At 46.3% G+C, this 15002-nt stretch overlaps 1 protein-coding gene across 1 annotated transcript in view; it reads left to right on the plus strand.

Moving 5' to 3' along the window:
• The first annotated feature begins 1283 nt into the window (after positions 1-1283).
• Positions 1284-15002, plus strand: part of PSMB3 (proteasome 20S subunit beta 3) — a 44256-nt gene continuing 30537 nt past the window's right edge. Inside the window, exons 1-2 of the mRNA XM_069634695.1 lie at positions 1284-1418; positions 12933-13117. Of these exons, the coding sequence (XP_069490796.1) occupies positions 1416-1418; positions 12933-13117 (188 nt within the window). The 5' untranslated portion in view covers positions 1284-1415. The remainder of the gene's footprint in view (positions 1419-12932; positions 13118-15002) is intronic.

Below are 15002 nucleotides of genomic sequence, written 5' to 3' on the forward strand. Positions count from 1 at the left end.
GTTTGTAAAGCTGCCCGAGAAGTAAAATGAAAGAGAGAGCATAATCCGAGCCTCCGGTCTTGACATAGAATTGACTGACTGTTCAGCAATACTGAGAGATGTCTGTCTAGGGATTTTTTACTTCATTACGAGATGTTTATCGGTGGAGAATTGCGGTGGCTTCTGTCCTTCTCTAAATGTTCTGCATCTGGAAGGGAAGTACAGGTCATCTACCACTTTACATGTCTTTTTAAAGCCGCTCAAGGTGCCGTGCCTCAGACCAGATGATCCTTAATGGCATTTATTTATTTAATTTTCTAAAGAGTACAAAGCGGCCCTGGGGCATGTTACATGCTTACTTAGTTACAGAGAAAGAGAAAACGTATGGACCTATCTGTGGTTCTTGGTTACATTGAACATTTGCCAGACAGGTGAGCAGTTACAGAAAAAACAGTGGAAGAGAGAAGACTGGTCAAGGGAAGCGACTAGGCATAGCCTGTGTCAGGTGAGAGGGTGGGCGGGGAGGCACTGGTGAGTTTATCTGAAGAGTTTAGTTTTAAGTGTTTTCCTGAATGCTGGATAGGATTGGGATAGATGGCCAACTCTATTTGCATGCCTGTTATCGCTGATTTTTAGCATTTTGGTACTTTATGATTGCTTGTCTCATTACAAATTCTTATGTATAAGTCCACAAAATGCAAAGAAAAGGCAGAAGTGGGTCATCCGAGGTATTCATACTCAACGGGGCAATGTCTGAGCTAGAGATGATATGATTTGATTTAACGTAACTACTAATTTAAATGCTATTTCACACTGTTGTAATTATTATAGTGTCATGGCCCATATTCAACATACTTTATCGAAAAGAATCACATTAAATACCAGAATAATCACCCAATCATCCATTCCTATGGAAACGCAAAAATAAACTATGAACCGTTTTTCATATGCATGGCATCCTATTCCATTTTAATACTATAATTACTTAATGTCATTGAAATAAACTAAAACTTGATTTTTCAACTTAAAACAACGCCCGTCATAAGCACAGGGTGAAAGTCTCCCTGGCATGTTGGGGATATAGTGGTTCTTTGACAGGCTGCTGCCATGGTGACGTCGCTATCTTCCGAAGAACCCCCGCACCTCCAGTATCCCAGCATACACCGGGACCCGGCTGTGACTCTACAGTTTTCCTTGCTATTTAAGGCGGTGAAGCTACTTTCCTGACAGACGGCTATTTGCACCAATCAATTTAAGGATATTTATTTTCCGGTTTCCGGTCGCTGGATCGACCAATCCGTGATAGGTTCCGGGTCTGTGTCTCAGTGTTTGTGATCCAATAAACTCTGGGGCCGGCTCAGCTCTAGGGTGCAGCGTGATTATCCACTTTCGGTTTGGTTTTTGTTAATCCTCGGGATCGAACCAGAGAGTTAATCATGGTGAGTGAGAGACTGAGCCTCAATGCGCCATTTCGGAACCTAAGTGTGTGAAGAGAGAGACAATATATTTGGGAACGACACCATCCAAAACAGCAAAGTGACCATCAGATTGTCAAACTAAGATAGCGGTCTTCCCAGACTATAATTTTTCAAGGGTTATCATGGGTATGGGAAAATTGGCCCAGCATGCCCATGCCAGAGATTCCTCGTTTTATGGTTAATACTCTTGCGAGGGAGCGAGCAGGGACTGTGTCTCGTGTATGACAATTTCCCTCTGTAAGGCTACCAATGACGGGTGGATGATGCATGCACTGTACGTTGTTCCGGCAGTGACATTTTGGAGATGGGCTGCTAGAGTATTGCTGTGCCGGTGGGTTTCAGCCCGTGTAAGTGCCGATGAAGATGTCGACTGCCTTTTCCATGGATTGCTCGCCCTTTCTTTATGTGCCGTATAACTGGCAGTGGCGACGACAGAGAAAAGATAACCTTCCTCTCCACAGAAGACCTCTAGATATCAGTAGATCATTGGTATTCAAACGTTTATGTTGAGCCCCCTTGATTACAAATGTTTTCGACCCCCCCCCCCCCGCCCCATCAGTGGTGTACGGGGGGGGCAATACCCCACACCGCACCAGTGGTTTAAAAAATAAAATCTTTGTCTTTTCTGCACAAGTAAACAAACCTCAACTTTATTCCCCCCCACCCCCATTGCAAATTCCATATTATTCTTCATATGACGTGTTCGTACATAGTGTCACATCAGTGTTCATTCACATTATTGGCAACTCTGTGACAACCGATTTTTTCCCGTGATTGGGGACATATGTCTTATCAGTTTCCCATGATAAAGTTTTGTTACACAGTCTCTTAAGTCCTCATCTGGTATCGTTATTTGTAGGGGTGGCCTCTGCTCGTGGGCTGGGGGTCGTGACTGATGAGCCCTCCGCAAGCAGGGCAGTTTCTAGTCCATTTGATGCTTAGGGTGAAACACTAGGAATGCGCCCCCACCCCATGCGCCACTCCCACTGCACCCTGCGCGCCACTCCCTCCGCTTCCCGCATGCTGCTCCACTGCTCCCCGCGCACCCCTCCCAAACTACACCATTAAGGAACTGCTACGCAAAGTCAATAAATCACTGCTAAACAAATGACACCCAGGTACCCCAGTCCATAACAAAGTGTGTTAGACTAACAATTAACCTCTCACAATGTAGTGCACCTTAGTTCAATCGTTTTTAACATCGCAGAACTGCATGCTACTCGCACGTATTTGCAGCTGCAAAATTGTGTGAACAATGCTGCAATTGCATGCTCCATTAATGAGGGCCATACACAGTTGGAGTAAGCTGGCTTGATGTGTGGATGGGCCAGTGTTTTCTGTGCTGATATAGACTACAAGTGTACATCCGGGCAGAATAAACATGCATAATGTACCTGGTCTCCAGTGTGGTACTTGGAGGAAGAACCCGTTTTATGTTATTTCACAGTGCCTGGAAATATGGATATCAAAAGTCTCCATAAAAGCCGAAACCTTTGATTTAGCCAACGCTGTTAGCATTTAGTCTAGGATACTGTACTCCAGAATGGATGATGTTAAAAATGTTGTGAATTCCGTGGAATCAAATATATTACTCTATAAGGTAAGTCTTGTCAGTCCTTATAACCGGTCAATGGTGTGATTACATATTTACACTGGGGATATAAAAATGTAAATGCTGCTTCTGTGCAAAAATAGCATGTATACCGTTTATCCATTGCCCTTTGCATTTGAAAACCTTCAACTGCGCCACATGAGTGCACTTATACTGCTGAGGTACAGTAGGCAGACAGAGTACCCGGATGTTAGCCATGGAGGCTCCCAGACATTTCCAGACACCCCTGCTCATGGCCTGCTGTAATCTGTCCTGTATGATTGAAGGGGGAATGGGAAGGGCAGGCGCACCACGGTGCTTATAAGTGAAGATTAACATTGCCGAGGAAAGTACAACAGTGGAAAGCCATCCTGTGTGCTTTTAGTGTTAATGCATAATGCCAGATACGATTGGCAGGGACGGTGCGGAAGACTGATATTGATTTACAGTGCGTTAAGCAACTTTTGAGGTGCGCAAATCATGACATGTTTCCACAAGTTCAATTATTAAGAATTTGAGAGCATTTTTGCTGTTTTTCGAGGGAGAGGTTGCATTGTTCGAAGGCTACAAAGAAAGAATTTGGAGGCTGTCAAGTCTCTTTTTTTTTTTTTTCACTTGGGGAAACACGTGGATTTATTTTTGTAAACGTATGCGTTGTTTTCGCCGAGCTTAATGGAGCTACATCGCCAGGGTTTGCAGTGGCATGTAACGGCCACAACAAAAACAGAAGGGGCTTAGCAAGGGTTTAACATGGGCACTCTCTATTTCTGCACGCAGTAGGCTGGCATCTGTTCTTTTGGGGTTCCCGAGGTGGGGGCATGCGATTTGTTGGATCTGATGGCGTGGCTTCTGAAGTTTCTCGTTGGCTAGGCCCATTTTTGCCTCTGGGTCGCCCCCCTGGGATCTCCCCTTGGTCATGCAGGCCTTGCAGCCTTCTCCTTTGAGTCTCTGGGAGAGGTCCATGTCAAGTACTTGGTCATTAAGACTGTCTTTTTGGTGACCCCTCGGCCCAGTGGCTGGATGAAATCGGTACTCTCTCCAGTGTGGCCCCTTACCTGGTGGTCTCGCCTGATGCCCTGTTCAGTGTCACCCTACCTTCCTCCCTAAGGTGGTGTCCAAGTTTCATGTGTTTCCTTCTTTCTTCCCCTTCCTGTCCTCCTGGAGGAGGAATGCTGGGCTACCTTAGATGTCAGGAGGGCTGTCCTGGTGTATCTGGAACAGAGCAAGGTCTTTTGTTCCTCCACAAGCCTGTTTGTCAACTTTTTTTTGGGGGGGGGGCTCCCCGGTAGGAAGTAGTCTGTGCCCATGATAACTCATTGGCTACAGGACGCCATCTCCCTGGCTGTGGGTTCCCCTACTACCAGCTGGATACAGAGCAGGTCCATGCAGGGCATGGATTCTTCCTGGCTGGAGGCACGAGGTTTTGCTATTGAGGACATCTGCAGGGCTGCCATCGCCCCCCACCCTCCCGTCCCCCCAACATGTTTGTTTCACTGCCGCCTTAACGTCCACCGCAGGGATGCTGGGTCTTTTGGGACCGTTGTCTTGAGTGTTCTATTTCTGTGATCTGCTTGTTGATGCTGCGGTCTTGGTTTGAATATCTGTCTTGTCCTTGAGTTTTTGTTCTCGGCCCGTTCTCTCTGGAGATGGCATACCTCAATGATTTGGTGCTGGGACTGTGAGGTAATGCTGAAGGAACATGCCACTTTGTACTTTTTCCCCATAGTCTGGCCCAATTAACTTGATCAAATGCGGCTGTTAAATCTTGACGCCACATATAGATGCTCCACTTTCTTACCCCCAGGCCTGTTGCTGCTAACCTTTTAGAATACAACCATTCAAATTGGATCCATGGGATTGTCTAAAGCCTGTTTGCTATTTTTGTAGTCTTCCAGTATCAACAATCCAATTTTTTTTAGAGCAGCTTGGAGGCAGAAATGTTACTATAGGGCGATCAGTTTTGGGATCCTTGAACTCTGCTTATAAATCGGAATAACATCAGCAGTTTTCCAGGAAACTGGGATGACCTTATTCGCTACAATATATTTAAAAGAAAATTGTTCGAATAGTGGACTAAACAACCGGGTTCTCTTTAAATAACAAATTGCACAGTTTGTTAGGTCCCGGGGCACGAGAGTTACTTGAGTGCCTAATTATGTCATAAATGCTTTCTTTGTTCAGAGAGCCATTCCATTTACTACTGCCTTCATACAAACGGCATTTACTTAATAGCTATCCTCTACTCCAACACTTTACTTTTTTTTAAAAAAAAAGATTTTTATTAATTTCCAACAAACAATACAAACCAAACAGGCAGTGCGTGCATCCACAGTTCCATTGTACATTGCTTACTTCTAAACACTGATTCCCTTATCCCACCCCCCCCCGTTCCGAGCCTATTGCTTTTCACATCCCGTTCTTGCATCTTGTGGTAGGGTCTCCATGTCTGCAAATCCTTCCACCCCACCTCCACTCGCGGTCTATGGCATGTCTTCCACCCCATAGCAATTCTTCTCTTTGCAAGCACATATGCCAGACCCCTCAGTCTTTTCACATGCTTGAGTTTCTGCGATCTTGGGTACCCCTCAACAAACATGCCCACACTGTATCCACTACAATCTTGATCCCCTTCTCTGCTAGTTTCAGCGCCACTTTGCTCCAGAAGCGTTCAATGACCGGGCATGACCAAAACATGTGCACCATACCCGCTTCCTCCTCATCAAATTTAGGGCATGCTTGCCGTCCTGCATTTTTAAACCTCGATATCCTCTGGGGTGTCATATACGCCCTATGTGTAATATACAGTTGTATCAGTTTTAATCTTGCGTTCCTCGATACCTTCTTGTGGTACCACTGAACCCGTTCCCACAACCCGTCTTCCATCGGGGCTCCCACTTCCACTTCCCAATCTAGTCTCAATTGTGTGACCTCCTTCCCTACCTTAGACATCATCATCTCGTAAATTCTAGATATCTCATGTCCCCCCCCCCTCCGCTATGTCGTATATTATATCTATGGTAGCATCTGGTTCTTCCTCCAATATAACTTGGGCCACATTCTCTTAATTTTCTGCACCATTCAATAATACTAATATACTGGCCCGTGTGTAACCCAATTTCCTCCCTCAGTCTATTATAGACCCTCGCCAGATATCTCCCATTGTTGCCAGCCCAATCGGTTCCCAGTGGTTCCTGATTATCATCCTTAGTTATTCTCCCCCTGTTAATGCAACTAGTGGTATCTGCGGAGAGCATGGAGACGGGTTCTCCATCATCTGGCATGCCCTTCGCCACATTTTCCACCCCAGTATCATCATCTTGGGACGCCCTTTCATTTCCACCTTGGAGAGCCACATCATCTCTCAAGTAAAATGGGGCACAATCCTGTCCAAATAGCCTGGATTCGGAGGTCCCTTCATCAGAGAGCCATTTGGCAACATACTGTAGTTGGCTCGCTACATAATAAACCTCATAGTTAGGCAGTTTTATCCCCCCTCTCTCATAAAAATTCTGTAGCTTCCATAGCGCCACTCTGTTTCGCGTGCCTTGCCACAGGAAATCCCTGCACATACTGTTCAGTTTGGTGAAGAACTTCTTGGGTATTAGGTATGGTATATTCCCAAAATAGTGCAGGAGCCTAGGCAGGACCACCATCTTCAGCATTGCCCCGCGTCCCATCATTGCTAAGGGCAACTTCACCCAGAATTGCATGATATTTTACATTTTTGTAATGGCCACCTCCGTGTTGCGCCTATGCTCCTCTTTCACTGTGTGGTATATGTCAATCCCATAATACCGAAATGTACTAACCGCCCATGGTATCGGTAACACCGGTAACTGCTGCAATAGAATCCCTTTGTATCCACCCAATGGGAACATGCTAGACTTCTGAGGGTTCACTGCTATACCAGACAACCCCGCATATCTCTCCATCACTTCTAAAATATATTGGAGATTTTCTTCCGGGTGCCGCAAGTACAGCAGCATATCATCTGCATATAGGGAGATCAGATGTCGTTCCCCTCTAACCTCAATGCCAATAATATCATATTGTTGTCTCAGGTATATTGCTAGGGGTTCCAGGGCCAGTATATAAAGCATTGGAGACCACGGACATCCTTGTCTGGTACCCCTACAAAGCTGCCATCTTTCTGAAATCACTGATCCTGTTTTGACTCTAGCCAGCGGCTCACTATATAGCATTTTCGCCCACCGTATATCTCCAGGCCCCAACCCATAGCACTCCAGGGCCGCCAACAGCCATAGCCACTTGACCGAATCGAAGGCCTTTATTGCGTCCAAGGACACAATTGCCACTTCACCTTTGTTTTCACACCCAAACTCAATAACTCTTTGGAGTCGTCTGTGATTGTTAGATATGTTCCTGTTTGGGACATACCCCGTCTGTTCGGGGTGTATCCGTTTACCAATAACCCTCTTCAGTCTGTTTGCCAAAACAGCCGTCAATATCTTGCCGCACAGCTGCGGCTCCTATAGACATCGACAAGGGACTATAGGAGCCGCAGCTGTGCCCAGGCTTGTTAGGTTTGGGAAGCGGTATTATAATCGCTTCTCTAAGTGACTGGCAATCTTCCCAACTCAAACGCTTCATTTAACGGGGGAGCACCTCTTCTTTATATACTTTATAAAATTCACTTTGGAATCCATCCGCCCAGGGGTCTTACTAGTGGGCAACTGTCTCACCACTTCCCCTAGCTCCTCCAAGGTAATCAGTGTGTCTAGCTCCTCTCTCTCCTCCGCACTTATCTTTGGCAATCCAATATCCTCCAATGTTTCAATTACCGTCGCGCGACTACTCTTACCATCATCTCCATATAATGACCTATAATAGTCTGCGAACTCCTGGTTGACTCCCTCTTGGTTATCGGCTACACTGTTGTCTTCCCTTGTTATTTTTCTAATAGTGGATCTAGGGGTTTCGCTTTTATACAGCCACGCCAAGAGCCTTCCTGGTTTATCCCCTCCCGCATGCTGTCTCTCTACATATTTCTTTTATAGTTGAGGTTACACAATCTATCTCGGTACTCCACACATTTCTGCTGCAGCCTGAATATAGGTTCCATTTCCTCCTTAGTGCCACGTCCACCTCTCAATGCCTTTTCCAGTTTCTCTTCCGTCTCCCATGGGTCAGCTAGAATCCCACCTTGCAGACCTTTGGATTTTGCTATGGCTACCCCTCTCATCACAACCTTAAAGGCTTCCCACAGCGTTCCTGCTGAGTCCACACTACCAGTATTCATCTCAAAATAGTTTAGAATCTCCTCCCTCATATCTTCCCTAAAAAAAAAAAAAGGGGGGGGTCTCTCAGTGCCTCCACACGTAGACGCCATGTCGGAATCCTTGCTCTCGGGGGGGCAGTATTGCCATCCGAGGATCGGGGGCAAGTGATCCGAAAGGACCCTTGCTTTATACTCAATTTGTGTAATCTGTTATTACCTCAGGTGTAGTAAAGACATAGTCCAGCCTCGTGTGTAACTGCTGCGGGGCAGAATAATGTGAATATTGCCTTTCTTGGGGGCATCTCATCCTCCATGCATCTTCTAAACCAAAGTCACTCAGCAATGTCTGCAGCACTTTAGCAGCTCGGGCGGGTCTGTCCATCTTCCCATCCGATCTATCTACCCTTGGGTTAAGCACACAATTAAAGTCCCCTCCCCAAATCACCACGCTTCCCATACACATGCTCAGATTAGTACACAATGTTCTAATGTACGCTGCTGTATTCTGGTTCGGGGCATATGTATTTACAATGCTTATCTCCCTATTTTCCACCAATCCTCTTAAAATAACCATCCTCCCATCCGCTTCAGCTATTTCCTGCAGCCGCTGAAATGGGGCATGCGGCGCCACCCAGATAAGCACTCCCCTAGCATAAGCAGAATATGATGAGCCCACCACAACTCCCTTCCATTTTTTTAACAATCATATCCATCTTCTCCCGTGTCAGGTGAGTCTCCTGCAGCAGTGCAATGTCTATCTTTTGCCTACGCAGTTACATCATTACCTTGTTCCTCTCTAAATAACTATTGAGCCCCCTAACATTCCAGGTAATTATTTTAAGGTCCCCCATGACCTGTTAGTGTTCCAGTCCGCCCCCACCGATGCAGTCCAAATCTAAGTTCCATCCCATTCTATATAGGCTTGTTCCCCCAGTTTAAACGCCCCTTAACCTAAAACACACCACACTCCCCAATCTCCCACCTCCCTTTCCATCCCCAACATCATCACCCCCCCCCCCCACCCCAACTGTTGCCCAGCTCCATCCCTGGATCTCAGGCACCCCAGCATCTAGCTTTTTCTGGCAATAGCCTGTACTCGGAGCTCAGCAGGGTGAGGTAGCCCTAATAGCTATCCTACGACTACTACTACTCGGAGGGTAGGGTGCCTTCATCCTGCCGCTCCTATTTGCTTCAATTCAACCACACATTGCTACTCAATTTACTTATATATTCAATCTTCTACATTCCAGTCCTTGAAGTTCAACAAAGTCACAAACATCCTACCAAATATCAGCATTACTCGTTCGCACCCATTTATTTTATCACGATCATAGTCTCTATTGGGGTACCTGCTGTGCGTCATTTCATTGTGCATATAATATCCCAATAACTTATCGTGCTCCTCATGGGCCTTCTCCCCATCTCGTTACGGGCAACCCTGTAGATCCAGCCATGCCGCTGCTTCCTCTGGGGTGTCAAAAAAGAACATTCTGCTCTTGTGCAGCACTTTCAGTTTCGTGGGGTACAAAAGCATGTATTTGATTCCGGCCATGCGTAACCTCCTCTTTATTGCCACATAGCTGTACTGTTGCCTCTGGACCAACATTGTGTAGTCAGGATACGGCGTGATGGTGTTCGAGGCCCTTTCGATCGTTGCCCCTTTGCGAAAATATTCCAAAATCTTCTTGCGAGCTCTATAGTTCAGTATCTTTGCGATTATCGCACAAGGAGGGGCCCCAGGCTTCGGTTTCCTCATGAGGGCTCTATGTGCTCGCTCCACCGTGAATCCCTGCGAGAGTTTGTCAGCTCCAATTTCTTGCAGGATCAAGTTCTCCACATATTCTGTAGGGTCATGGCCTTCCTCCCCCTCCGGCAGTCCGACCACGCGGATATTGTTCCTTCTTGCCCTCCCTTCAGCTTCCTCTGCACAGTTCTCCAGGTTGGCCACCTGTTGCTTCAATATATGAACCTCCTTTGTATTGCTGGTGCTAGTGTCTGTGTTGGTTTTCACCGCACATTCCAGGCTGCTCCTTCTCTATGCCAGCGTCCTAACATCTTGTCGCAGCAGGGTGACTTCTATGCCTACTGCGTCTATTTTAGCTTCCAAGGAAGTTCGCAGGTCCACCATCGCTTTCCCCCACGAGTCTCTCAGCTCCGTTATATCCGCTAGTATCTGGTGGTTTTCAGCCGCTAGGGTGCTCTCCGCCAGTGATGACGTGCCGCTGTGCGTTGTCGCCGCAGGAGACTGCTGCGTCTTGGCAAATGCTTCCATCGTGGATTGTTTGTTTTTGCTCTTACTAACGGTTCCTCGCCCCGCCATCTTGCAATCTCAGTTATGTGTCTGAGGTCACTTGGTCTGTGGCGTATCAATCCTACGTCTCTGTCGTGATGTAACACCAGTATGTCACTACAGGCCCAGGGCAGTTGTCCTTGAGTAAGCCCTGTATAAGTTTGTGTTTGTTAAGCTGTGTCTTCGGGTGTGCTATGTCCTCCCACGTTTCTAATTATCTTACTGCTTCCTGGAGACTACTTCCTACCACCAGCATGACCACCCATCGTGGGCTCCTTGTGCTCTTCACGCCACTGCTTATTTCCATTGCGGTCCCTCCTGTGTCATACAGGCTTGGCTACATCTCCAAAACCCCTGAGTGGGTTGTGTCCTCCCACGTATCTTCTGTGGTTGCTGTGGTCAGCCCCCCCTTTGCTTATTTCCTTGGATCGCTAGGTGCTTCTCCTTCTGAGCTGCCAGTAGATATGTTCAATGCTGCCCATGCGCTTCAATGCCTGCCACCTGTCTTGTAACTATCATAGCATCCGGCAAATATCCAGGAGACGCCAGCACATGGACTGCTCTTGCTACCAAACTGGCAGTACACCTGAATATCCGTTTTACCTGGCAGTGCTTGGGTGCACTACCGGTCTCCCCGTGCAGGTTCTGGGTGCTCTCCCTGCCCACTGTGGTAATATAGTTCCTGGGCCCGCTTACAACGAAAAGCAGGCGTCCGGCGCACTCCAGGTGCTTAAGTGACTCAGCTTTCCATAGGGACACAGCACCCAACTATCATTGCAATAGGGCTGCATATAAGTTAGTTTTGTGCTCCACTGCACACCAAGGATGTTTGTTATTCATCCCGTGCGGTTCTCCACCATCCTTTGTTTATGCCCGCTCGTTTCCAGCACCTATTCGTCTTACGCTCGCGGGTGCTTCGTGATCATTTATTTCGTTCCTTAGTCAGCCAGGGCTCCGCTGCAATCATCCATAAGCCGCTCGCGGCCGGCATTACACTCCAACCTTTGGTAGAATTTTCAGAACTTTTTGTTCATGCAATACAGTCTTTTTGTACAATACCGTGGTCCAGTGTCAAAGGTGGCGTGACGAGAGTAAAACAAGGATAGATGAGTGCTTGGGGTGGGGGCGTGTAGAATAGAGTGAAGAACAGAGAGTAAAGCAGATTCTGTGGAGAACCTGGGATGGCGGGGCTCGAAATTAAGATTGGATAAGCAGGAGCTAAGGCAGTTTCTGGGTATCTAGCATTAACCAGTGACCAGGAACTACTACGGTGCGATACGGAGCTGCTCAATAGCATTCCGCAAATCTAACTTTCACATAAGCTGCAAAAATATTGTTTTGGCCATTATTTATGACCCTTTATGGTTTAGATGTTTATAGATTTGACCTAATGTGTATAAATTGTCCCAAACGCACAATGTAAGTTCACGTAGGTGTTTGTCATCCATCCGTTGCCCTGGCGCGTCAAAAGTAGCCCTTTCTAGGCTACAAGCAGGAGCTAAATGGCTTCCAGCTCTCAATTTCGAACTTTGGGCGGAAACCAATACACCAGTCTTCCTTTGGTGAAGTCGGAGCTATCAGTAAAGCGTGTTCTTTCTTTTTGCTGAAGCGCTTTGTGCCCTTTGGCTAGATGGTGTTGCACCCTTCGTCACAAAGTTGTGGAAAAACCTCCCTAGTAGTGCCCCAAAGCCGATCCCTGTACAGTGTGTGTTTTTTGGCAGTTCCTTTTGAAATATACACCATAGTACATGTAGATCGTTATTGGCATCCTGTTGAGGCCAATAACGATCAGAATGTTTAAAGGGCAGTCCATACCCACTTGGTATTGCTTTGTGAGCATTCTGACTTAGAGTGTACACCAGGAAATCAAGTTTTCAGGCAAGCTTTCTTTAAAAAGACACTTCATCTCTTGGAGGATTGTTTGCTGCAACATCCTATTTGACACACAAATAGAAAGCTAAAATATGCGGACATGCTTTAACTTTCGAGAAACCAGTTACTTTTACATGATGACTCCTAATGCATGCTCATGTTAAACTTGTGCATATATGTTTTTAAAATAAAAAAATACATTTATTGACTAACTCGGTTTGTCCGTTTACTTGCACCACTATTACATTTCTTCACCACAAAAACAACAAACATGTTTTGCTGCTACCACTATGTGCAAATGGCCTTAAAGACCTCGTGAGTGGTCCTTATTGCTTGTGATAATGACCCTTTGCCGCCTCGGGCCATAACTTGGTGGTGGGTCATTATCCCACGATGAGGAGCCCTCCTTCAGTAAATATGACATTTCTCTGGTCCGGTGCATTCGTTTATTCTCAGGGGATTCCTTTTCTTCTTCTTTTCCAGTCTATTATGTCATACAATGGTGGGGCCGTCATGGCCATGAAAGGGAAGAACTGTGTTGCAATTGCTGCAGACCGACGCTTTGGAATCCAGGCACAGATGGTGACCACAGACTTCCAGAAAATATTTCCCATGGGAGACCGGCTGTATATCGGATTAGCTGGACTGGCCACAGACGTCCTTACAGTGTAAGTTTCACCACTACACATGAGGCATAGCACATACATGAGGCACTCCAAACCTTACGCTGGAGCCCGTGTTTATTGGGAGAGTATTGCTACATGTGTGTTTCACCATTAGCTACTTTGGATTGTTTGCATGGGCTAAGGTGCCCGCTGACCTGTGGAAGTCCCTGCAGCAGTCGCATACGTGGTTCTCAGAGTTGGTAAAGCCTAGATATAAAGTCTCCTTGCTGCCTTTGTATACTCAGATGTGTTGTTTTGAAACTAGGTTTCTATTCCTATTGTGAAACTGCCAGGTTCGTTCGTGTTAATGTTGGTTGCATGGTGCTAGGCACATTTCTAGAGCAAATTTGCACCGAGTTACATGATGCGGGTGGACATGTTATGGTAATTATTTATACTGCACCCATCACCACCATAGTGGTCTTGCTGTGCCTGTTCGAGAAGTGGTGCATTGTGATCTCGCCAAGGTGTCAACCTGCATTGGTCTGTGGATATACAAATGGAGAGTTGGAGGCGAGGTGGTGATGGGAACTGGGAATTATTCAGAGGACAATGAAGGAGGGCTAAAGGTTGTTGGTTGGGATGCTTGCTTCTTAATTGCGATTCGTTTTCGATAAGCATCACAGAAAGTTAAAGGAATGTGCAGTCGGTTTTTTGGTAATAACGTAACTTTTTTTGGTGCGAAGTACCGTTGGTGTGTGGTTGTGCAATGTGCTCAAGCCAAGCGGGCCCTAATAATCTTGACACATATGCTGACATTAATGGTATCTGGCCAACTGGCTGCAGCAGTTCAACCCAAGGTAATGGTATATTTTATTGTTGGGGTAGTGCTGGGGTGTGGGAATCTTGCGGAATTGGGGGCATTGAGGGGGCTTACCCCTTCAAATGCAGCCAAAATGCGGTGAAACAGCCACAGCAGGGAGTTGTCTGAGATCAATGGCAGTCCTGTGTTGTGTGTAGAGAGATGGTATGGTTATCCCATCCAAATCAGGATTACGTGTTCCAGACAAAATGCATCGTATTCACAACTGCATATTAAAATAACCTGAATACAGAGTTTTGGAGTGAGCGATAGGAGTGGGGGGAAAAGGGGGAGTCGGGCAGGGAGCGTGCCCCCCTCCTCCCCATGTAGGCAAAATCGGAAGAGGCAAAAAACCTGCAATCGGGAAAGGAGAGGTGTAGTTTCCTGTATACAACTGTTGGGGGAACTGTTTCTAGAGCAATGATGGCACCTGTATTGTCTGAAATAGTTACACATGGGAATACGTTTCTGTGGGCTCATCTCCGTGCAAGACTTCTATAAATTGATGAGAAAAGTAATTGATAAGGTTATGATTGCTATTAAACATCTGATTAGAAACTTTTAAATAAGCCATGTAACTGATATAGCATAGCCTTAACAGTCACATTGGGAGGTAGTACAATAATTGCTACATTAAAATGTGAGCTACAAAAAAAATCGTTAACCTAATGCTGCAATCGGGAACGGTGCCTAGAGCATTTGAAATTTTGCCTGATCACTGCTGCCTAAACTATCACATGTTGACGCCTCGAGAATAGCAATTAACTATTGCACAATATCAAACTTGCCAATACCTAGTTAAATAATTAGACCAGGTGGTAGTAGAGCAACTGAAGCATTTTGAGTCCAAAAGTCTATTGGACCACACACAAGTTGGCTTTAAACCAGGAAGGGGCCCAGATTGAGTGCTTACTACCATTATGGATGACACTTGTCTTCCCCGTGGACTACCACAAGCCTAGCGTGTTGGCGCTGCTAAATGTTTATGCAGCCTTTGACACTTAAGCCCTTGACCACGGTGTCTGTATGCTGGGATATTGCAATAAGAGGCTCTGTGCAGTACTTGACTGAATCTGCACCTTCGTG

The sequence above is a fragment of the Ambystoma mexicanum genome, chromosome 13 (genome assembly GCF_040938575.1).
Source record: "Ambystoma mexicanum isolate Mex_15411 chromosome 13, UKY_AmexF1_1, whole genome shotgun sequence".
NCBI lineage: Eukaryota > Metazoa > Chordata > Amphibia > Caudata > Ambystomatidae > Ambystoma > Ambystoma mexicanum.